The sequence below is a fragment of the Scyliorhinus torazame genome, chromosome 21, assembly GCF_047496885.1.
Source record: "Scyliorhinus torazame isolate Kashiwa2021f chromosome 21, sScyTor2.1, whole genome shotgun sequence".
In the NCBI taxonomy this organism is placed as follows: domain Eukaryota; kingdom Metazoa; phylum Chordata; class Chondrichthyes; order Carcharhiniformes; family Scyliorhinidae; genus Scyliorhinus; species Scyliorhinus torazame.
In genome coordinates, this window is record NC_092727.1 from 69,754,029 (window position 1) to 69,779,286 (window position 25,258).

The 25,258-nt window shown below is 47.1% G+C and overlaps 1 protein-coding gene across 2 annotated transcripts in view; it reads right to left on the reverse strand.

Annotated features, from left to right (window-relative positions):
* Window positions 1–4,038, reverse strand: part of c1ql1l2 (complement component 1, q subcomponent-like 1-like 2) — an 84,014-nt gene extending 79,976 nt beyond the window's left edge. For both annotated transcript variants that reach the window (XM_072486926.1, XM_072486925.1), the window contains exon 1: window positions 3,297–4,038. In XM_072486926.1, the coding sequence (XP_072343027.1) occupies window positions 3,297–3,881 (585 nt within the window). In that variant the 5' untranslated portion in view covers window positions 3,882–4,038. The remainder of the gene's footprint in view (window positions 1–3,296) is intronic.
* Window positions 4,039–25,258: the final 21,220 nt, after the last annotated feature.

The window sequence follows — 25,258 nt, forward strand, 5'->3', positions numbered from 1 at the left end:
AGCCACTACTCCACCAATCTTGGTGTCATCAGCAAATTTGCTAACCCAACCATCAGCCCCCTCCTCCAAGTCATTGATAAAAATCACAAATAGCACAGGACCCAGCACTGATCCCTGTGGTACACAGCTGGTGACTGGGCTCCAGGATGAAAATTTACCACCATGGTCTTCTATGTGATAGCCAGTTACTGATCCAATCGGCCAAATTTCCCTCTATGCCATGCCTCCTTACTTTCTGCATGAGCCGACCATGGGGCACCTTATCAAAGGCCTTACTAAAATCCATGTATCCATGTGTGCGGAACTTGGCTATAAGTTTCTGTTCGGCGATTCTCCACATCATGAAATAGAGAAAGGCAGAGAGGGTGGGAGAGAGAGTGGAGAGAGTGGAGAGAAAGAGAGTGGAGATAGAGAGGCAGAGAGAGAGGGAGTGGCAATAGAGGCAGATAGAGAATGGAGATAGGAGAGACAGTGGAAATGGAGAGAGTGAAGATAGAGCGAGGGAGAGAGTGGAGGTAGAGAGATGAAGGCAGAGAGAGAGATTGTTGAGATGAGAGCGGGAGAGAGAAAGTGGGGGTAGAGAGAGTCAGAGAGCGAGAGAGGGGGGACAGAGAGAGAGGAAATAGAGAGAGTGGAGATAGAAAGAGAGAGAGACTGAAAATAGCTTTGGGAGCGAGTGGAGATAACGAGGGAGACAGAGAGTGGAGATAGAGAGGGAGAGAGATGAGGTGGAAAGGGCAAGAGTGGAAATAGAGGCAGAGCGAGTGGAGATAGAGAGAGAGGCAGAGAGAGTGGAGAGAGAGAGAGGGAAAGAGATGAGGTGGAAAGGGAGAGAGTGGAGATAAAGGCAGAGAGAGTGGAGATAGAAAGAGGCAGAAAGAGAGAGAGAATGGAGGTAGAGACAGACAGAGAGAGAGTGGAGATAGAGAGGGAGATGAGTTGGAGAGGGAGCGAGAGTGGAGATAGAGAGGGAGAGAGATTAGTTGGAGAGGGAGAGAGTGGAGATAGAGAGAGGCAAAGAGTAAGTGGAGATAGAGAGAGGCAAAAAAGAGAGAGAATGGAGATAGAGAGAGTGGAGATAAAGAGGCAAAAAGAGAGTACAGATAGAGGGCCAGAGAGACAAACACAGCAAGTGCTACAGCTGGAGAAAGAGGGCGAGGACATAGTGAGAATGAGGGAAATTGAGACACTGAGAAAGATAGTAAGGGGAGGAGAGAGTGAAGGAGGGAGAATGGCAGAAGGAAGGTGAAAACTTAGCAAATGTGAATGGGAGACAAGATAGAGACAGAGAAAGAGAGCAGGGAAGAGATGGACTGTGTGTGTGAGAGAGACATCAGAGGGAAAACTAGGCAGACCAGACATTGAGTGTGTAAGAGAAAGATGGACAAAGAGAGAGGGTGATAGAGGAAGAGAAAATGGACAGAGAGGTGTCAGAAAGAAGGAATCAGAGAGTGGGCGAGAATGTGACGAACAGACAGAATGGACAAGAAAAGACGGCGAGACACTGAGAAAAGGAGACGACACACACACAGAGGGAGAGGCAGCCATACAAAGGATGAGAAAACAGAGAGCTCGAATGAAAGGGACAGAGTGGCCGAGTCTGTGTGTGAGAGAGAGAGAGAGAGAGCAAATGAGAAGCGGAGAGAGAGCGAGACGGCAGAGAGAATGACAGGAACAGTGAAATGGAGAGTGCGCTTGAGGAAGAGAGGTAGAGAATGAGACAAATAGAGGTGTATGATCTTTGATAATCATGGAAAGGAAGGGGTAATAATGGTCGATAGCGATAAAGAATGATGGAGAGAGTCAGAGAGGGGAAGAGAGAAAAATAGAGAGGACAAGTGAGATAAGGATTAAACAATAGAGGCGTTTATATAGCGCCAGAACCTCCTCTCGCCCCTCATAACCAAAAGAGCAAAAAAAGAGTAGATAGAGGGAGAGGTACACAGGGATAAAGAGGGACTGAGAGAGAGAGGGCTGAGGAATTCCTCCTGTGCTGGGCAGTAAACCCTGTGTGGGGGAGATTGGAGACAGAGGGAGCTTCACAAATGATTCCTGAAAGTGTTTGAGAGACAGAGGAAATGCGGAGACCGCCAACCCGGCGGGTTATGCCGGTTAGAGCAGCGGGTGCTGTTCTCCCGGAGTCTCTGTCACACTGCCCCACAGCGGTACCCTGGACTGGGTGTGAGAGAGTTCAGAACCCAGCATAGAGAGGGCCCGGCTGCCCCCAGCCTGCACACTCACACTACACAGTCAGCAATGCACCCTTCACCAGGTTAAAGTCAGAGACAGACTCGGAGCAGGAGAGTGAACAATAGACACGAGAGAGGGAAAGAGAGCGAGAGAAAGAGAGAGAGGGAAAGTGAGAAATGGAAAGAGAGAGAGGGAGAGTGAGAGAGGGAAAGAGTGAGAGGGAAAGTGAGAGAGGGAAAGTGAGAGAGGGAAAGAGAGAGAGGGAAAGAGGGCAAAGGCGGGGTGGGGGAGACTGAGGAAAGCAACGCCTACAAACCCTCTCTCCTCTTCCCTCCTCTCTAGCAATCCTCAGCCTCTCATTCCCCCCTCCTGTCTCCCCTCTCCCACTCTCTCTCCCTCACCCCTTCACCACTCTCTCCATCACCCCTCTCTCCCTCATCCACTCTCTCCCTCAGCCACTCTCTCTCCCTCCCACTCTCCCTCAGCCACTCTCCCTCCCTCTCTCAGCCACTCTCTCTCCCTCATCCACTCTCTCCCTCAGCCACTCTCTCTCCCTCCCTCTCTCCCTCGGCCACTCTCCCTCCCTCTCTCAGCCACTCCCTCTCCCTCTCTCCCTCAGCCATTCTCTCTCCCTCAGCCACTCTCTCTCCCTCATCCACTCTCTCCCTCAACCATTCTCTCCCTCAGCCACTCTCTCTCCCTCAGCCACTCTCTCTCCCTCATCCACTCTCTCCCTCAACCATTCTCTCCCTCAGCCACTCTCTCTCCCTCAGCCACTCTCTCCCTCAGCCACTCTCTCTCCATCACCCACTCTCTCTTCCTCTCACCCACTCTTCCCCCCGGCCTCTCCCTCACACACTCTCTCTCCCCACCCCTTCCTTCCCCACTCTCTATCTCCCACTCTCTCTCCCCCTTGCCCCCTCCCTCTTTCCTTCACCCTCTCACATGGCAAGCCCAGACTCAATGTGCACTGATAGGGGTACCTGCTACAGTATGTGGCTTTGGGAGGTTTCCCTGGGGTTGGGGGGGTTGGTGAGACCTCCTGTCCCCCCAGCCCCGGGGGGTTAACCAGCCTCCCCTCCCTCCCTCCCTCCTGCCCAGCTTACCTGGCCATTCTTGCAGAGATCTGCCCACATGCTGGTGCCATCTCCGCCCCGCATCAGGACATGGTAGGTGAAGAAGTAGGTGCCTGGGATGGAGCAGGTGAACTTGCCACTGGCGCCGTCATAGTGATTTCCCAGGTTGGTCACCACGTCGTCAAACTTGAGGATCTCGTAGCCCTCGTGCGGGTTCTTGAGCCCGGCGTAAAATGCCACCCTGGGCACGGTGTTGTAGGTGGCAGCGCTGATGGCCCCTGTCCCGGAGCCGGGGCTGCCAGGCAGCCCGGGTCTGCCCGCCTCCCCCTTCTCCCCCGCCGGCCCCACTGGCCCTGGGGCCCCCCTCTCCCCCGGCGGCCCGGGGGCACCCGGCTTGCCCGGACGCCCCGGCTTGCCCTGGGGACCCTGCAGCAGGGTGGAGGGCGGCGGGGCCATTCCGTGCTCGGCCAGTGCCTCGGACCCCGGGCTGGCACTGGGCTGGCTGGACAGGTAAGGCTCACACACCATCCTGCAGGTGCCCAGCATCTCGTAGTGGGCAGCGGTGCCCAGGGAGTTGACCAGGACCGGGATCACAATCACCAGGGTTAACAGCATCGCCACCCCGACTGCCGCCGCGATCAGGGACTTGCGGCTGATGTTGAACCTGGAGTGTGGCCGCTCCGCCGTCCTCCTGCTGGGTGCAATCTTGCTGGCTGTGGTGGAAAACACAGCTCCCACTCAAACCGGGAGAGGGAGGACAGAGAGTGTCAGAGGCAGGCAGGCAGGCTTTTGAGTGCAAGTTGACGCCGAGCCCTCCTTATATAGCAGACCCTGGAGTGCCCCCAAGCTGACCAGGATTGCAAATGAATGTTTGCAACAAAAAAGAAAACTTGCCCATCCCCTGGGCTCTCATACTGTTTGTACAGTCTGCCTCCAGCACTGATTACTGAAAAACATCCCGCATCTCAATGTCAATCTGCAGCCACCAGCCCCAGATCAGCAGAAACAAAATATAAACACGATGAATAGAGAGAGGAGACAGCAGCCTACCCCCGAATGTGCAGCCTCACTTGACAGGAGGATCAACAAATAGGATTCAGGATATTGGAAACCCACTGAGGGTAATATTTGGAAATTAGACACTTGTTTGGGTTTTGATGAGTGGGCTGTATTTGTTTAGTTTTTTTAAAATAAAAGTTGTTTCAGTTTTGTTTTCAGGCTATGGGGATCGCTGGCTTGGCCAGCAATTACTGTCCATTCCTAACTGCCCTCGAGAAGGTGGTGGTGAGCTGCCTTCTTGAGCCCGTCAGCTCAAGCCCCAATGTTATCCAGGTGCTGCTTTTAGCAGGCACGGGCTGCCTCATTCTCTGAGGAGTCGCTGCGAATGGTGCTGAACATCGCGCAATCATCACTTCTGAGCTTACCTTGGAGGAAAGGTCACTGATGAAGCAGCTGAAGATGGTGGGGCCCAGGACACAACCCTGAGGAACTCCTGCAGTGATGCTCCAGGACTGAGCTGAGGTTTAGCTAGGGGTCTTTGATATCGCATTTGCTCCAATGCTGCCATGATGTCAAGGGCAGTCACTCGCACCTCACCTTGATAAATGTGTTTGTATAATATTCTTGTGATTTTACCGGGTTAACAATTTTGTTAAAATAATGGAGAGAGAATGCCAAACAGGATGATCAGCCATGCCCATAATAAATGGTGGAGCAGGCTTGAAGGGCCGAATGGCCTCGTCCTGCTCCTATTTGCTATGTGTGTTTCTAAGAACACAACAACAGAATTTATCTAGTGTCTTTAACATAACAAAGAACCCCAAGGATAATTCACAGGACTTTACAGACAATGTTTGACGTCCAGGAGGTATTCAAAGAGACAAAAACAGAAAATACTGGACAATCTCAGAAGGTCTGACAGCATCTGTGATGCACGATCAATTGCACAAAGGCTAAAGTTGGGAACAACAGTGGCTTTATTACAGTCAGATGCGTGGCCTCCTGCTGCAGCTGGCGAAATGGCAGGGCACTGGAGGTCATACATATTTATACAGTTCTCCCTGGGCGGAGCCAGCCGGCAGGAGCTACCGGCGAACCTGTAGTGCAGGTCCTGCCTTACATCTCCTATTACAGTGGTTCACCACAATCTGTGGAAAGAGAAGGGAGCTAACATTTCGAACCTGGGTGACTCTTTGTCAAAGCTGGAGAGAACTGGAAACAGGGTTAGATTTATACTGTTGTGGGTGAGTGCGTGGGGCTGGATAAGGGGGCAGTTTTAGGTGGAGATTGACAAAGATGTCATGGACAAAGACTAAAGGAATGTAAATGAAGTGATTAAGGGCAAGAAGGCTTCTGATTGTGGCACATAAAGAGATTAGAATGTGTGAATGGCAGAACAAAAGTGAGCAGTGTAAAAGGGCAACTAGGAACAGAGGACAAATGTTCCAAGTGGGGTGGGGGGAGAGGGAACAATGGTGAAGGAAAGACAGATTAGTGGAAGAAATAAAAATAAATTGATAGAAATAAAAATGGGGTGAAAGTGGAGGAAAGAATTCACAGTCTGAAGTTGTTGAACTCAATGTTACGTCCGGAAGGCTGTAACGTGCCTAATCGGAAGATGAGGTGCTGTTCCTCCAGTTTGCGCTGGGTTTCACTGGAACATTGCAGCAGGCCAAGAACGGCCGTGTGGACGTGAGAGCAGGACGGTGAGTTAAAATGCCAAGCGACAGGAAGGTCTGCGTCCTGATTGTGGACGGACTGAAGGTATTCTGCAAAGTGGTCACCCAGTCTGCGAGAGTTGCCCTGAGTGCGATTTAATGGGAAATGTTTCCAAGTGTGGTAGCGAGCAAGAACTGCTACAAGCTTCCTGAAGCTCTGCCCAGCGAGGTCGTCACCGCGATAAAACATTAATTCATCCACTTAACGAGACCCCACGTGCTTCATGGCGGCTGATCCGCCGGGAGCCTACTCGCCAGCCGCCCGCTAACAAGGGAGGGCAGCAGCTCTTAAACCTCTCCTGTATAGTCAACCCCACACCACCCACAGCCATGCCACCAAGGAGACCAGCCTGATGATTCGGGGTTGCCGATCTAGCCAGGCAGTTGGACGCGGTCAACATCAGATGGGATGACTTGTCCCCTGAAGGTCTCCGAGGGTCAGCCACAGGGCAGCCCGTGCCATCTCGGAGGAAGTAGCAGCAGCTGGTCGGCTCAGTGAGCATGCACAGGAGGACCAGCATCTAGTGGTGTCCTCCACTGGGCATGAGTGTGTTGGCATCGGCCCCCCTGGCACCAGCCCCACCCCCACCCATGAACCCCCCCCGAGCATGCCCTGGCACCGACACTGCCCAACATTGTTCTGTGCCCTGGCCCACCCATTTCCAGCAGTGCCGCCCATGCCAGCCCCACCCCCAAACACCCCAACCCCCTCCGTACTCCCCATCACCCTCAAACTGCCCATCCTCATACTCTCCTTCCCCCCCATACTCACCATTCCCCCCACCAAAACCTCCGTGATGAACGTGTGCAGCTCACGATGCCCCCTCTGTGGCACCACAAGAGAAATTGGCCCACTACAGATGGGAGAGGGCCCTGACGGGCAGTGGAGTTCTGGACATCAGAGTCCTCACCCCATACGAGGAACGGGCCCCGGAGGTCGTCGGGTGGCCGAGGGCATATCTGTCACCAATGTAGAGGTCGGGATACGGCGGAGAGGTGATGTTCCGCTGGTCCCCACACAGACGACCTGTCACACGTGCGTTGTTAATGCTATGCAGAATGACCTATCCCTCCCACTGACCACATGTCCATTCTCCTGCAGGATCCTCATCCGACGGTGCTGGCTCATCCCCCTAGCCTCTCATGAGAACACCTCGGAGAGGAGCTCTGAGGAGACCACCGTATTCGCGGCACAGCTGTCATCCCCACCCTCCACCAGCGCAGAGACACACACTTGGCGGGCGACAGAAGTGGACAGGTTTCGGGGGCACATTCTGATGAGCACCACACCGTTGCTGATGCACCTCAGGAGAGGCAGGAATGACCAGGTGAGACAGCAGTCCGAGGACTGCTGGATCTCAGGAACCAGCTGGGTCCCAGTCAGATGCTGAATCTCTGGACCAGGTTTACCCAGAGCTGATGCAGACGCTAGGATGCAGCCGTGATATTCAGAGAGGGATGTCGCGACATTCCAGCAGATCCATAGTTGATTGGAGGATTTTCAGAGACTATGGGCACAGGACATGGTGCCAGTAATGCATTGCACACAGGCCAAGACTGGAAAATGTCTTACAGAAGTGTGGCGACTGCAGTGGAGAGCCTGATACATGACGTCGGCAGCATGAGTGGAGGTGTGCAAGGCATGGCTCAGTCAATGACGGCTATGGCTGAGCATCTCGATAGCATGTCCCAGTCACTGGGGACGTGTCCCAGGTTGACCTTGATGTGGCGTCCCTATCTCAGGTGTGCATAGCCGAGGCACTGCGGAGCACATCCCAGCCCCAGGTGGGCATTGCTGGGGCACTCCAGAGCATCCCAGGGTCGTGGTTAGGGCAACACGGTAGCATAAGCACAGCTCCAGGGTCCCAGGTTTGATTCCCAGCTTGGGTCAATGTCTGTGCGGCGTCTGCACATTCTGCCCGTGTCTGCGTGGGTTTCCTCCGGGTGCTCCGGTTTCCTCCCACAGTCCAAAGGTGTGCAGGTTAGGTGGATTGACCATACTAAATTGCCTTAGTGTCCAGAAACGTTAGGTGGGGTTACTGGGTTATGGAGATCGGGTGGCGGCGTGGGCTTAGATAGGGTGCTCTTTCCAAGGGCCAGTGCAGACTTGATGGGCTGAATGGCCACCTTCTGCACTGTAAATTCTATGATTCTATGTCCTAGTCACAGGTGGGTATTGTCGGGGAGCTCCAGAGCATGTCCCAGTTACTGAGCATCGCCAAGGGCGACCACACCATGCTGCAGGCATTGGGGACCTGCCAGGGCTGGCAGAGCCAGATGACCCAGGGGCAGCCGGGGCTTGATCCAGCTGCCCCTGCGTCCCGAGGTGAACCCATGGACCGTATGGGCACCAACTGGGAGGTGGGGGCACTGGGTGCCAACCTGGAGCCACCCGATGATGCCTCTGGCACTTTCCTCTGCAAGGCAGGCTGAGCACCAATCCCCTGCCCCAGCTCCCTGGCATGAAGGCCTTCTTCCTCCCACCCCGGCACATCACGTGCAGGTGATGGGTGTGACCCTCAGCAGACAGGCAGGAGTCAGACTATGGCACAGATTGAGGAGCAGCAGAACTCAGTTCTCAGTGGGTTATCATCACCTTCCTGCCTCGACAGTGACCCGCTGACAGTGCCAACACAGTCCCATCACCCTGGAGTGCAATTACACAGACCCTGGGAGGGTGGAACAGGGTGGGGGGGGAAGGGGAGGGGAAGGAAGAGGGATGGCGGGAGGGGGTTTGGGAAGGGGGGACGGAGGGGTGAAGCGGAGGGGTGAAGCGGAGGGGAAAGGGAGAGGTAGGGGGGAAGCGGGGGAGAGGGAGGCGAACAGGGAAGGTTGATGTTATGGGCCAGGGTTTAGAGAACCCCAAAGTGTATCATGGAGTTCACCTCACCCACAAAGTTTAATAGATTGTGGTATGGGGAGCACACGTCTCACTCTACAGGTGTGGTACAGCAGAAATGGAAAAGTATTCTTTTTAAAGCAAAACAATGTTTATTCTATGAACTCAGGTTAACCTTTTTAAAACATACAGTGAACATCTTCGCAACCATCAATTCAAATACAACCCCCAAAGACTAAAACACTAAGTAATCCTTTAAGCTTTCCTTTTAACATCCATAAGACTGAAAACACCTTTTACCAGAAGCACATTAGGTTTACATTCACTACTGAGAACATATATCATTCTAAATTCACCAAATGATCAAGCGATAGTCTTTTGATGGCAGAAAGGACAACAGTACACCTGCTCTGTCTGGCGTCAGCTCCAACACTGAAAACAAAACTAAAACACACCCTGCAGCAAACAGCCTAAATCGAAAGTAAAAAGCTGCCAGACAGCCCAGCTCCACCCACACTCTGACATCACTGATAAACACCCATTTCTTAAAGGTACATTTCGTAAGGACCCATTTCTTAAAGGTACTCTCACATGACACCTACCACCAAGAAAAAAAATAAACCATCAACTTCAAAATGGATTCATTTGTTACATTTTCACTATCCTTTAAGAAATGCACACAGTAAATATACTTTTTCGTTTCAAAACACAACACACGCAGACAGGTATAATAATATAGTCCATTTTTTTTCTCTTCTTCCTCCAACTGAAATCCTTCTCGATTGACAGTCTCTTGGAACAAGAAGGTCGCTGCGCGATCCATCCATTTCTCTACACCTCGGCATTTCTCTTTAAAGTCAGATACTTGATCAATCTGATCACAGAGTCCCTTGTAATTCTCCAACACAGGAGCATTGATTATCACAGCTTTCAGGCTGTCAAATGCTTGTTGAAACTCTGCTGCCCATTGAAATTTTTGATGTTTCTTCAGCAAGTCCATCAGTGGAGCAATCACGCTACAAAACATTTGCACAAATGTTCGATCAAATCCACTCATGCCAAGAAATCGCATTATTTCCCTTCGTCTTGAGGGTATTGAAAACTCCTCAATAACTGTTGGTTTTCCCGTGTGACCATTTGACCCTGTCTGATTGTATGGCCAAGGAAAGTGACTTGGGCTTTTCAAAATACACTTTGGCTAGGTTTATCATCAAACCCGCCTCCTGAAGTCGATCAAATAACTCCATCAGATGTTTTAAATGTTCTTTCCATGTCTGGCTGAAAATTACCAGTTCATCGATGTATATCGCACAATTGGGTAATCCTGAAACAACTTTGTTAGTTAACCGTTGAAATGTGGCTGGGGCGTTTTGCATGCCAAAAGGCATCATTTTGAATTGGTATGTACCATCTGGAGTCACAAAAGGTGAAATCTCCTTTGCCCTTTTGGATAAAGGTAACCTTTAAGTAAATCCAGTAACCTTTAAGTGAATCCAGTTTGGAAATAAATGCTGATTGTCCCACTTTCTCAATGCAATCCTCCAAACGTAGGATAGGATAAGAGTCCGTTCTTGTAACTGCATTGACCTTTCTATAGTCTACACACAATCGTCTGGGTTAGGTACCAGCATTACGGGTGAGCTCCATTGGCTGCAACCAACTTCAATTATGCCATTTTTAAGCATACTCACAATCTCTTTGTTAACCTGTGCCAATTTTAAAGGGTTAAGTCTATATGGATGTTGTTTGACTGGAACAGCATTTCCCACATCTACATCATGTCTCGCCATTTTAGTACTTCCCAATTTATCTCCACAAATATGCCCCTGTGATATCAATAGCTCTTTCAAGTCAGTTCGTTTTTCCTCCGGAAGGTAACTCAATAATTTATCCCAATTTTTAAGAATATCCTCGTTTTCCAATTTAATTTGAGGTATGTCACATTCACAGTCATCTGGATTTGGTTCGTCACTTTGAGTTAGAATCATTAAAATCTCCTTTGTCTCTCCTTCAGTTTCAAAGTACCTTTTAAGCATATTCACATGACACACTCGATGAGTCTTCCTTCTATCTGGTGTTTTTACCACATAATTCACCTCACTTAATTTCCTTTCAATCTGATAATGTCCACAAAACCTAGCTTTTAAAGGCTCACTTACCACTGGTAACAACACTAAAACTTTATCTCCACTGGCAAAACTACGAACTTTGGATTTCTTGTCCACAACCCGTTTCATCACATTTTGTGCAATTTTCAAATGTTGTCTAGCCAATTCACCTGCTCTATTTAATCGTTCCCTAAAATTTGACACGTAATCCAATAATGTAATTTCCGATTTCTCACCCACCAATTTTTCCTTAATCAATTTACCGCATGACTAAAAATTAGTTCAAAAGGATTGAATTTGGTTGACTCATTAGGTGCATCCCTAATTTCAAACAGTACGAATGGAATTCCTTTATCCCAATCCTCTGGATAATCGTGACAATAAGCCCTCAACATTGTCTTTAATGTCTGATGCCACCTTTCTAACGCTCCCTGCTATTCTGGATGGTACGCAGTTGTAGGGACTGGTTTAGCACACTGGGCTAAATAGCTGGCTATTAAAGCAGACCAAGGCAGGCCAGCAGCATGGTTAAATTCCTGTACCAGCCTCCCTGAACAGGCGCCGGAATGTGGCGACTACAGGCTTTTCACAGTAACTTCATTTGAAGCCTACTTGTGACAATAAGCGATTTTCATTTTTTCATTTCATTTAAACTGTTTTATTCCGAAGCTATCCATAACGTCTTTGAATAACCTTGAGGTAAAATTTGATCCTTGATCCGATTGTATTTCTGTGGGTAGTCCATATCTAGTAAAGAATTTAAGTAACTCCTCCACAATCTTTTTAGCTGTAATATTACGTACTGGAATCGCCTTTGGAAACCTAGTAGACACATCCATTATAGTCAAAACATATTGATTCCCACTTTTTGTTTTAGGAAGCGGTCCTACGCAATCAATTAGGACCGTTGTAAAAGGTTCCACAAATGCTGGAATGGGTATTAAGTGTGCTGGTTTTATCACTGCTTGAGGTTTCCCTATCACTTGACATGTGTGATATGATTGACAAAATGTAACTACATCTTTATGGAATCAAGGCCAATAAAAATGTTTTTGGATTTTGGCTTGAGTTTTCTGTATTTCCAAATGACCTCCCACTGGTACCTCATGTGCAACACACAACAGCTCCTTTCTATACCTTACCGGCAATACTACTTGATGAACTTCTGCCCACTTTATCTCCACCTGCATATGTAAAGGTCTCCATTTTCTCATCAAGACATCACTTTTAAGGTAATAACACTCTGGTATACACTCAGATTCCTCTTCCGTGTATGCGTTCTGATACATCCGATTTATTTCTATATCTTTCTGTTGTAACTCCGCCAATTTTCCTGAACTAAAAATATCCGCCTCATCCTCCACCTGTTCTTGTTCTTTTTCAACCAGCTGATCAAAAATAATTTCTGATAATTGCACTTCAACTTCATCTTCACTCTTTGATTTCTCCTCTTGTCTTAACCTGTGACTTTGCGACCTTGTTACTACACAATCTGGAAAAATCCCAGGATATTTGTCCTTCAACACTTCAGTTGTCTGATTTTCCATTGGCTTATCGACCACAGTAGGCATCACTGCCACCCAAGATAAACTGTATTCCTGGACAAGATAGTTTCTCTATTACTCCTACTACCACTACACCACTCTTCACTGGACTTTCCAACCTTACCTTATATAATTGAACACTTCTCTCACCCTGAATTCCACATATTACCATCTTTTCTGGCAACATTCTTCCCAAACTACATAACTCCTCATCTCTTACCATTAAAGATTGACTAGCTCCTGTATCTCTTAAAATTGTGACTTCTTTACCTACTCCTTATGCACATGAGTAAACTTTACCCACACAAGTAAATTCTTTAAAAAGATCTGGCACCTTCTGATCAATCACCTCTTGATCAGGCCGTTCAATCTTTTGCACCTCCTTCGCTTCACTTGGGCTTTCCTTTACCACTTTAACAAACCCCACTGTCTTATCCTGTTTTACCACATCAGCCATCCCAGTGCTTTTCTTCAACCACCAACACTGTGACTTTACATGGCCTGGTTTATTACAGTGAAAACATTTGGAATTTTTCATTTTTTTCCCACCCTCCTGGATTTATTTTCTAATCTGAGGTAACCTCTCCTTATTATCTCTCATCAGATCACCTTTGCCTGTACCACGTGAGTATTTCTCATGTCCCCAGTTTCTATCCCTCACCGGCTGAAACTGATGTCGGAAACCAAGCTTTGAATTTTGAACTAATTCATATCATCTGCCATTTCCGCTGCAAATCTCGCAGTTTTAAACCTCTGCTCTTCCACATGAGTTCTCACTGCATCAGGAATTGAACTTTTAAAATCCTCCAAAAGTATAATTTCTCTGAGAGTTTCATACACTTGGTCTATTTTCAAAGCTCTTATCCACCTATCAAAATTCCATGTCTGTTTGACCAGGTTATTTCCTTTAATTTCTAAACCTTTGTCTGTAGGCTTCAGGCACTAGTTCATATGCACCTAAGATTGATCTTTTCACCTCCTCATATGACTCAGATACCTCTTCTGATAGTGATGCAAACACTTCACTAGCCCTACCTACCAGCTTTGTTTGAATCAGTAATACCCACTTGTCCTATGGCCATTTCATTTGTTTAGCTCCCTTATCAAATGAAATGAAAAAGGCTTCTACCTCCTTCTCATTAAACCTTGGCAATGCTTGGACATATTTAAATAGATTCCCACCAAGCCTTCCACTTTGACGCTCTTTCTCATTATCTTCATCACTATCATCCAACTGTACGCCTGCCAATTTTAACTGATTGTCATGTTTCATGGCCATTTTCTGAAGTTCAAACTCTCTCTCTTTATCTTTTTCCCTGATCTGTATCTCCCTTTCTTTTTATTTTTCCTCTCTATCTATTTTATATTCAAGCTGCTTTAATTCTTTCTCATGTTCCATTTGTTTAAGTTGTAACTGAATTTTTGCCATTTCCAATGAGTCAAACTGTATCTCAGGAACTTTAAATGCTTAGCCACCACCATAATTACCTCACCTTTTCGCATTTTGTCAGGTAATGTTAACTGCAATGTTTTTTGCCAAATCTAACAGTCTGCTTTTAGTCTCGGTTTGTAAGGTACTGCATGTGTCCATCTCCACCCCCAAAAACTTCAGAGCCTCTGAAAAAACCATTGTCCACAACACACTCCCTACTTAAACTAAAATACCACACCTGAAAAGCAACAATAATATGCTCACCCCTCACTGTCTTTAAGTTCGCTAAGCCAATCCAATCGATAGACTTTTATCCCGGACGAGCCCCCAATTTGTTATGGGCCAGGGTTTAGAGAACCCCAAAGTGTATCATGGAGTTCACCTGACCCACAACTTTTAATAGATTGTGATATGGGGAGCACATGGCCCACCCTACAGATGTGGCACAGCAGAAATGGAAAAGTATTTTTTTTAAAGCAAAACAATGTTTATTCTATGAACTCAAGTTAACCTTTTTAAAACATACAATGAACATCTTAGCAACCATCAATTCAAATATAACCCTCAAAGACTACAACACTAAGTAATCCTTTAAGCTTTCCTTTTAACATCCATAAGACTTAAAACACCTTTTACCAGAAGCATATTAGGTTGACATTCACTATTGAGAACATTTATAATTCTGAATTCACCAAATGATCAAGAGATAGTCTTTTGATGGCAGAGAGGACAACAGTACACCTGCTCTGTCTGGCTTCAGCTCCAACACTGAAAACAAAACTAAAACACACCCTGCAGCAAACAGCCTGAAACAAAAGTAAAAAGCTGACAGACAGCCCAGCTCCACCCACACTCCGAAATCATTGATAAACACCCATTTATTAAAAGTACATTTCTTAAGCACCCATTTCTTAAAGGTACTCTCACATGACAGTTGAAGAATGAGGGGGGAGTTGGGAAGGGAGGTGGAGGGGCTGGATGACAGACGAGGCCATGTCCTATTTCACGTGAGCAAGGATGAGGGCCTTGCTGCTTCCACTTGTCCGCCAGCCTCCGGCTGGTCCTGCGGGCCCTCTCCGGGCTCGGCCTCCCGCCCCTCCTTGTCTGGCACCTCCTCGTTCCTCTCCTCTTCAGAAGTGGCTACATGTTCCTCCTCTCCCACCACCAGCACGTCGCCCTGCTGCTGTTCCAGGTTGTGCAAGGCATCATTCAATGACCATCCGAGTGTCAACATGGACCTCGTTGTACCGGGACTCCGCATTGGTCACCGGCCTCCGGACTAGCACCATTAGCCAGGTCCTCAGCGAGCATCCCTCATCCCCCAAGAGCCACCCAGCCATCTTGGGATGGTCGACAAAGAGGCTGGGGTGTCTGACTGCACAAGGATGTCACTGTTGTACGTACTCCCTGGGAAGCAGCACACATGTGCACGTTCTTCATGGGTTCTCGCACACAAGCTGGATGTAGAGTGTCAAACCCCTTCCTGCTAAAGTAGGGTCCTCCCAGATGGCCCGGTGACTGCAAGACGACATGATTAGCATCCACTAACCCTTGGACCTGGGGCATCCCGGAGATGGTGAGATTTCTGCTACCTGGACAGGCTGGGCCTGATCCATGTCAAGTGTCTATAGTTCACTGCTCAGGCAAACCGGGCATCCATGACCTCACGGATACACTTGTGGACTGTAGCTTGTGAGTTGCCACACAAGTCCCCATTCTAGCCCTGGAATGATGCTGCGACGTAAAAGTTCAGGATTGGAGTGACCTTGATAGCCACCAGAAGTTGGTATCCTCCTCCTCCACATGGTGCCAAGGCCGCATGGACATGGCACAGGTGGCACACTGTTCCCTTGTTGAGGTGGCGCCTGCTGCAGCATATGCTGTCCGTCATTTGTTCTAAAGACCAGCGATGCCTGTACACCTTGGTCCAACGCCGGCCTCCCCCTCTGGGTCCCTCCCTGGCCTAATTGGTGACTCAGTCCTCAGGGAGTGGGATGGGGTCACCGCCTTGAGTCTCTGTCGACGCTGCTGCCGCATCCTTCTCTGGCGTCAGACCTGCCAACAGCACCACGAGGGCGGCTTCCGCAGGGTCCAAGATAGCATCCATCCCATGTGAATATCTGTGAGGAATTGGAGAGGGTGCGAGACTGACAACCAGCGATGTCTTCCACCCCGGGTCCCTCCATTCCCCCATTGCTCTCCCCCCCTCCCTCCCCCACCATGTGAGACACCTTGCCACGCACCCCATCTCAGCGGGGCTTCCCGCTCAACGGACTCAAGACACTGTACCCCAGACACCCGCACGTCCCATCCCCGGTGCGCACAGCCACCCCCTGGTTGCCGAAATGTCCCTGGTGCAGGGGCCCAGCCCCTGAGTGTTCTAATATTGGCTGCCTCCCGCAGTTTTCAGGTATCACAGTCTGATTGGGATCCTGGGCAATATCTCCCACATTCTACATGGCATGCCTACCCACGGAGATCCACGAGGGAGCCGTGAAGTGCTCACTTAACCAGAATTGCCAATTCCCAATTAGCCTTCATGACCAGAGGCGTCCGCGGTCAGTGGGAGTTATGGGTGGTCGGTGGGGTAGACAGGCAGGGGCTCTGGTTGTCCCTGGAATGGGGCGCACTATCCAGGGGGTGGCATGCTCATACACCCATCTCCCCACCTGAGGCCATGGATGGGCAGCCCCCCAGCTTCATACATGCCCCACTATCGATGGCAGGATACACCGACTAAGGCCGGCTCCCTGGGGGCTTGCATCCCCCCCACCCCCTCCGAGCACCGGGGCAGCAACTGGGTTCATTGCCCGGGAGCAAAGATGGCTACTCACCTCCTCAGGTCCTCACAGCAACCCTCCCGCCAGCTTCTTTTTAAAAAGGTTCGGCGCCACGTGACCACTTACTCGGAAGGCAGTTAGATCACGGGCGGCCATTAGATAGGGGGTCACTCCTGTTAATTGAATGGAGATTGGCCTTAAGTGGTGATTATTGGATTCTCACCACTCTATGGCGGGTTGCTGAATTCGCCAACAGGAGCGGGCCGGTTAGATGATAAACCGATCGGTGCGCAGCGGCGGTTCTTATTTTCGGTCACTCCCCCGATCTGGCGGCCTTGTCGCGCTCTCTATTTTCAGTTCTCTCCAGCTTTGAGAAAAGAGTCACCCAGACTCGAAACATTAGCTCCCTTCTCTTTCCACAGATGCTGTTAGACAGCACGGGCAGCACGGTAGCATTGTGGATAGCACAAATGCTTCACAGCTCCACGGTCCCAGGTTCAATTCCGGCTTGGGTCACTGTCTGTGCGGAGTCTACACATCCTCCCCGTGTGTGCGTGGGTTTCCTCCGGGTGCTCCGGTTTCCTCCCACAGTCCAAAGATGTGCGGGTTAGGTGGATTGGCCATGATAAATTGCCCATAGTGTCCAAAATTGCCCTTAGTGTAGGGTGGGGTTACTGGGTTATGGGGATAGGGTGGAGGTGTGGACCTTGGGTAGGGTGCTCATTCCAAGAGCCGATGCAGACTCGATGGGCCGAATGGCCTCCTTCTGCACTGTAAATTCTATGATAGACCGGCTGAGAAGGTCCCGTATTTTCTGTTCTTGTTTCAGATTCCAGCATCCGCAGTAATTTGCTTTTAGCATCTTATTGTTTAAAGAGGTCGGTTTGAAGGAATGCCCTACAGGAGGAAAGAGAGATGGAGTGGTTTCAGGATGACACTTCAGAGATTCGGGCCTAGGTAGCTGAAGGCCACAACGGTGGATTAATGAAACTTGGGGATGCACAAGAGACCAGAATTTATGTGACTCACTATATGGTGCCTTTCAGAGCCTCAGGACATCGCAAAATACTGCGCACTAATTAATTACTTTTGAAATGTAGTCGTTGTTGTAAAGCAAGAAATGTGGCAGCCAATTAGTGCACAGCAAATTTCCACAAGCACTCCTTAAGGGTTAGACAAAGACCTTAAGGGTTAACCTCTTAATGTTAACATGACTTTTAAACTCAGGAGGAATGGTTATGTCCCATTTCCCAATGTATGGCAGGCAACTGTTTAAAACTACCTGTAATGCACCAAGGAATATGATACAGTTTTACTGTAGTAGGGAAGGTGTCTGTATGAAATCCCCTGGTCATTTATAATTGTCACTTGTACCCATCGCCCGCCTGCTTTCTTTTTCTGTCTGTCTCGTTCATACCATTTCAGAGTGTCCAGTCTCTTGGGGATCAGCTCAGCACAAGGCCAATCCTTTTGTCCATTTATCAACATCTTTTAGCCCATCCTTTCCCGATTGATTTTCATATTATTTATTGCTGTAAAGTGACCAGAGACAGATCAGGGCTTGTGATGGAGATTAAACACTGTCAACATGCTGCATACTAATACATCCTGAAGTCTGAACACAAGACCTTGTTTAGATTGAGATGTGATGAATTCCCTGGCTGTTTCAGTCCACATGATCAAACCATTAATGATCTGTTTTCATTATCATTGCCTCATTCCCCACCTATCAAATTCCTCCTCTGTCTTTCGCTTTTTTGGTTTAACTTTGTTTTCCAAACATTCCCAGGGTAACTGTAATTTTCTTGTTAATATTCCATTGGCCAACATTCTGTCCCTGAAAACTGATCTCACTCAATCTACGCTCCCCCCCCCCCCGCCTCCCCCAAGCAATCCTGTTCATTAAATTTGTTCGATTTACTTTGCCCTCCCTTTTCTAGGATCATAGAATCCCTACACTGCAGAAGGAGGCCATTTGGCCCATTGAATCTGCACCAACCCTCCAAAAGAGCATGCCACCCAGGCCCAATCCCCCACCCTATCCCCGTAAACCCACCTAGCCTACACATCTCTGCACACTAAAGGGCAATTTTAGCACGGTCAATCCACCTAACCTGCATATCTTTGGACTATGGGAAGAAACCGGAGCACCCGGAGGAAACCCACGCAGACACGAGGAGAAAACGCAAACTCCACACAGACGGTCACCCAAGGCCGGAATTGAACCTGGGTCCCTGGCACTGTGAGGCAGCCGTGCCACCATGCCACCCTGCTGAAGACACTGTCAGTCTCCGGTGCCCATCCCTAGTGGAGATCTTCTTCACCATCATTCTGTTCTCACTCATGCAGAGATATTCCAGTAGGGGGTCACTGGTGGTGACCTGGAGCAGATGCACAGCCTGATGTTTCCATTCTTAATCCTGAGCATGGCAGCCAATACTGCCAGTGTCCTGACTGAAATCGAACAGTCACCTTTATTCAGATTACAGCAGAATATTTAATGTTGCAACATGACTGTTGTTCAGAAGAATAGGGAAATCGGCTGAATAACGAGTTGCTCGGTATAGTGCAGACTCCAATCTTACTGAAGAGAGAGACGCGTTGTCAAAGCTCTTCGTATTGTGCCCACCAAGACAAAAAGTGCCAAATTTTGCCATTTAATTTTTGAATTACCCAGGAGCTTGGGGAGGCGACATTTCACATTGCTTTCTCCGTGACAATTAGCCAATCAGAGTCAACTTGCCAACCAATCACAGCCTTTTCCCCATTAGTATAAATTGTTTGAAATTTGGAATTCTTGCATTTAGTCCTGATGAGTGCTGATGAAAATCATAGTAAAAGGCTTTGGCAACATAGAAGCATAGAACCCCTACAGTCCAGAAGGAGGCCATTCGGCCAATTGAGTCTGCACTGACCTCTTGAAACAACACCCTACACTAAAGGGAAATTTATCATGGCCAATCCATCTAACCTGCACATCTTTGCACTGTGGGAGGAAACCGGTTCATCCGTGGGAAACCCACGCAGGCATGGGGAGTACGTGAATGAGAAGTCCACACAGACACCCACCCAAGGCCGGAATTGAATCCAGGTCTCTGGAGCTGTGAGGCAGCAGTGCTGACCACTGTGCTAACCACATTTCTGTCTTTTCTATTTAGAACAAAGAACAAAGAACAAAGAAATGTACAGCACAGGAACAGGCCCTTCGGCCCTCCAAGCCCGCGCCGACCATACTGCCCGACTAAACTACAATCTTCTACACTTCCTGGGTCCGTATCCTTCTATTCCCATCCTATTCATATATTTGTCAAGATGCCCCTTAAATGTCCCTATCGTCCCTGCTTCCACTACCTCCTCCGGTAGCGAGTTCCAGGCACCCACTACCCTCTGCGTAAAAAACTTGCCTCGTACATCTACTCTAAACCTTGCCCCTCTCACCTTAAACCTATGCCCCCTAGTAATTGACCCCTCTACCCTGGGGAAAAGCCTCTGACTATCCACTCTGTCTATGCCCCTCATAATTTTGTAGACCTCTATCAGGTCGCCCCTCAACCTCCTTCGTTCCAGAGAGAACAAACCGAGTTTATTCAATCGCTCCTCATAGCTTATGCCCTCCATACCAGGCAACATTCTGGTAAATCTCTTCTGCACCCTCTCTAAAGCCTCCACATCCTTCTGGTAGTGTGGCGACCAGAATTGAACACTATACTCCAAGTGTGGCCTAACTAAGGTTCTATACAGCTGCAACATGACTTGCCAATTCTTATACTCAATGCCCCGTCCAATGAAGGCAAGCATGCCGTATGCCTTCTTGACTACCTTCTCCACCTGTGTTGCCCCTTTCAATGACCTGTGGACCTGTACTCCTAGATCTCTTTGACTTTCAATACTCTTGAGGGTTCTACCATTTACTGTATATTCCCTACCTGCATTAGCCCTTCCAAAATGCATTACCTCACATTTGTCCGGATTAAACTCCATCTGCCATCTCTCCGCCCAAGTCTCCAGACAATCTAAATCCTGCTGTATCCTCAGACAGTCCTCATCGCTATCCGCAATTCCACCAACCTTTGTGTCGTCTGCAAACTTACTAATCAGACCAGTTACATTTTCCTCCAAATCATTTATATATACTACAAACAGCAAAGGTCCCAGCACTGATCCCTGTGGAACACCACTGGTCACAGCCCTCCAATTAGAAAAGCATCCCTCCATTGCTACCCTCTGCCTTCTATGGCCTAGCCAGTTCTGAATCCACCTTGCCAGCTCACCCCTGATCCCGTGTGACTTCACCTTTTGTACTAGTCTACCATGAGGGACCTTGTCAAAGGCCTTACTGAAGTCCATGTAGACAACATCCACTGCCCAAATGTTTTAATTATTTACTGAATAATTAAAACATTTGTAAGCCATTTGTAGCTTTTAGTGTTGGTAATTGATCTGCATACGAATGGTAATTAACAAACGTAACACATTGCTACAATGGAAAGTGTGAAGCCGGATTATGCATCCAAATGTTCTCTGGCTTTCGACAGTTAATTAGCTCAAGAAATTGGTTCAAAGAGAGAATATGAGAATAGAATGTTAGCATAAAGAAGGAATCTCTTAGTCCTCTACCAGGATGTAAATAGTAGATGGGCAGTGAGAGGTGGGGTGTGATCTATTATTTTAAAAATTAATCTTTATTGTCACAATTAGGCTTACATTAACACTGAAATGAAGTTACTGTGAAAAGTCCCTTGTCGCCACATTCCGGCACCTGTTCGGGTACACGGAGAGAATTTAGAATGTCCAAATTGCCTAATAGCACGTCTTCCGGGACTTGTGGGAGGAAACCCATGCAGACACAGGGAGAACGTGCAGACTCCACAGAGACAATGACCAAACCAGGAATCGAACCTGGGATCCTGGAGCTGTGAAGCCATAGTGCTACTGTCATGAGAATGTCGCTTTAAGAAATGTTTGGCTGCTCATATTACTGCAGTGATGTCAGAGTGTGTTGAGCTGGGCTGTCTGGCAGCTTTTTATTTTCGTTTTAGGCTGTTTGCTGCAGGGTGTGTTTTAGTTTCGTTTTCAGTGTTGGAGCTGAAGCCAGACCAAGCAGGTGTACTGCTCTTCTCTCTGCCACCAAAAGACTATCTCTTGATCATTTGGTGAATTCAGAATTATAAATGTTCTCAGTAGTGACTTTAACCTGATGTGCTTCTGTTGAAGGTTTTGTTTTTAAGTCGTATGGATGTTAAAAGGAAAGCTTAAAGGATTACTTTGTGTTGTAGTCTTTGGGGGTTGTATTTGAATTGATGGTTGCTAAGATGTTCACTGTATGTTTTAAAAAGGTTAACTTGAGTTCATAAATAAACATTGTTTTGCTTTAAAAATTTATTTTCCATTTCTGCTGTACCACACCTGTAGAGTGGGCCGTGTGCTCCCCATACCGCAATCTATTAAAAGTTGTGGGTCAGGTGAACTCCATGATACACTTTGGGGTTCTCTAAACCCTGGCCCATAACAAATTGGGGGCTCGTCCGGGATTAAAGTCTATCTATTGGATTGGCTTAATGAACTTAAAGACAGTGAGGGGTGTGCATATTGTGGTTGCTTTTCGGGTGTAGTATTCTAGTTTAACTGGGGAGAGTGTTATGGACAATGGCTCTTTCAGAGGCTCTGAAGTGTTTGGGGATGGAGACAGTCACACACAGTACCTTACGGACAGAGACTAAAAGCAGACTGTCAGATTTGGCAAAAACATTGCAGTTAACATTACCTGACAAAATGAGAAAAGATTAAGTAATTATGGCGGTGGCTAAGCATTTAAAAATGCCTGAGATACAGTTTGACTCATTGGAAATGGCAAAAATTCACTTACAAATTCACTTGAAAGGCTCAATCACAGTAATTTTGATAGGTGGATAAGGGCTTTGAAACGTTTGAAGGTCTCAGAAAAATTATACTTTTGGAGGTGTTTAAAAATTCAATTCCTGATGTAGTGAGAACTCATGTGGAAGAACAGAGGGTTAAAACTGAGAGGTTAGCAGCAGAAATGGTAGATGATTATGAATTAGTTCATAAATCAAAGCTTGGTTTCCGACATCAGTTTCAGCCGGTGAGGGATAGAAACTGGGGACATGAGAAATACTCAAGTGGTAAAGGTAATGGTGATCTGATGGGACATAATATGGCGCGTGTACCTCAGATTAAAAAATAAATCCAGAAGGGTGGAAAAGAAATGAAAAGTTTCAAATGTTTTCACTGTAATAAACTAGGCCATGTAAAGTCACAGTGTTGGTGGTTGAAGAAAAGCACTGGGAAGGCTGATGTGGCAAAACAGGATAAGACAGTGGGATTTGTTAGAGTGACAAAGGAAAGCCCAAGTGAAGTGAAGGAGGTGCAAAAGATTGTACAACCTGATCAAGAGGTGATTGATAAGAAGGTGCCAGATGTCTTTAAAGAATTTACGTGTGTGGGTAAAGTTTACTCATGTGTATCAGGAGGAGCAGGTAAAGAAGTCACAATTTTAAAAGATACGGGAGTGAGTCAATCTTTAATGGTAAGAGATGAGGAGTTATGTAGTTTGGAAAGAATGTTGCCAGAAAAGGTGGTAATATGTGGAATTCAAGGTGAGAGGAGTAGTGTTCAATTATATAAGGTAAGGTTGGGAAGTCCAGTAAAGAGTGGTAGTAGGAGTATTAGAGAAACTATCTTGTCCAGGAATACAGTTTATCTTGGGTAATGATATAGCTGGATCGTAGGTGGGAGTGATGCCTACTGTGGTTGATAAGCCAATGGAAAATCAGACAACTGAAGTGTTGAAGGACGAATATCCTGGGATTTTTCCGGATTGTGTAGTAACAAGGTCGCAAAGTCACAGGTTAAGACAAGAGGAGAAATCAAAGAGTGAAGATGAAGTTGAAGTGCAATTATCAGAAACGATTTTTGATCAGATGGTTGAAAAAGAACAAGAACAGGTGGAGGATGAGGCGGATATTTCTAGTTCAGAAAAATTGGCGGAGTTACAATAGAAAGATGTAGAAATAAATCGGATGTATCAGAAAGCATACACGGAAAAGGAATCTGCGTGTATACCTGAGTGTTATTACCGTAAAAGTGATGTCTTGATGAGAAAATGGAGACCTTTACATATGCAGGCGGATTAAAAGTTGGAAGAAGTTCATCAAGTAGTACTGCCGGTAGTATAGAAAGGAGGTGTTGCGAGTTGCACATGAGGTACCAGTGGGAGATCATTTGGGAGTAAGGAAAACACAAGCTAAAATTCAGAAACATTTGTATTGGCCTGGACTACATAAAGATGTAGTTACATTTTGTCAATCATGTCACACATGTCAAGTGATAGGGAAACCTCAAGCAGTGATAAAACCAGCGCCCTTAATACCCATTCCAGCATTTGAGAAACCTTTTACAAGGATCCTAATTGATTGCGTAGGACCGCTTCCGAAAACAAAAAAGTGGGAATCAATATCTTTTGATGATAATGGATGTGTCTACTAGGTTTCCAGAGGTCATTCCAGTACGTAATATTACAACTAAAACGATTGTGGAGGAGTTACTTAAATTCTTTACTAGATATGGACTACCTACAGAAATACAATCGGATCAAGGATCAAATTTTACCTCAAGGTTATTCAAAGAAGTTGTGGATAGCTTAGGAATGAAACAATTTAAATCAACTGCGTACCATCCAGAATCGCAGGGAGCGTTAGAAAGGTGGCATCAGACATTAAAGACAATGTTGAGGACTTATTGTCACGATTATCCAGAGGATTGTGATAAAGGAATTCCATTCGTACTGTTTGAAATTAGGGATGCACCGAATGAGTCAACTAAATTCAGTCCTTTTGAACTAATTTTTGGTCATGCGGTAAGAGGACAACTTAAAGTGATTAAGAAAAAATTGGTGAGTGAGAAATCGGAAATTACATTATTGGATTACGTGTCAAATTTTAGGGAACGATTAAATAAAGCAGGTGAATTGGCTAGACAATATTTAAAAGTTGCACAAAATGTGATGAAACGGGTAGAGGTCAAGAAATCCAAAGTTTCTAGTTTTGCCTATGGAGATAAAGTTTTAGTGTTGTTACCATGGGTAGGTGAACCTTTAAAAGCTAGGTTTTGTGGACCTTATCAGATTGAAAGGAAATTAAGTGAGGTGAATTATGTGGTAAAAACACCTGATAGAAGGAAAACTCACCGAGTGTGTCATGTGAATATGCTTAAAAGGTACTTTGAAAGGGAAGGAGAGATAAAGGAGGAGGTTTTTATGATTCTAACTCAAAGTGACGAACCAAATCCGGGTGACTTGGAATTTGACATACCTCAAATTAAATTGGAAAACGAGGATGTTCTTAAAAATTGGGATAAATTGTTGAGTTACATTCCAGAGAAAAAACAAACTGACCTGAAAGAGTTATTGATATCAAGTGGGCAAGTTTGTAGAGATAAATTGGGGAGTACCAAAATGGCTATACATGATGTAGATGTGGTAAATGCTGGTCCAATCAAACAACATCCATATAGACTTAACCCTTTAAAATTGGCACAGGTTAACAAAGAATGC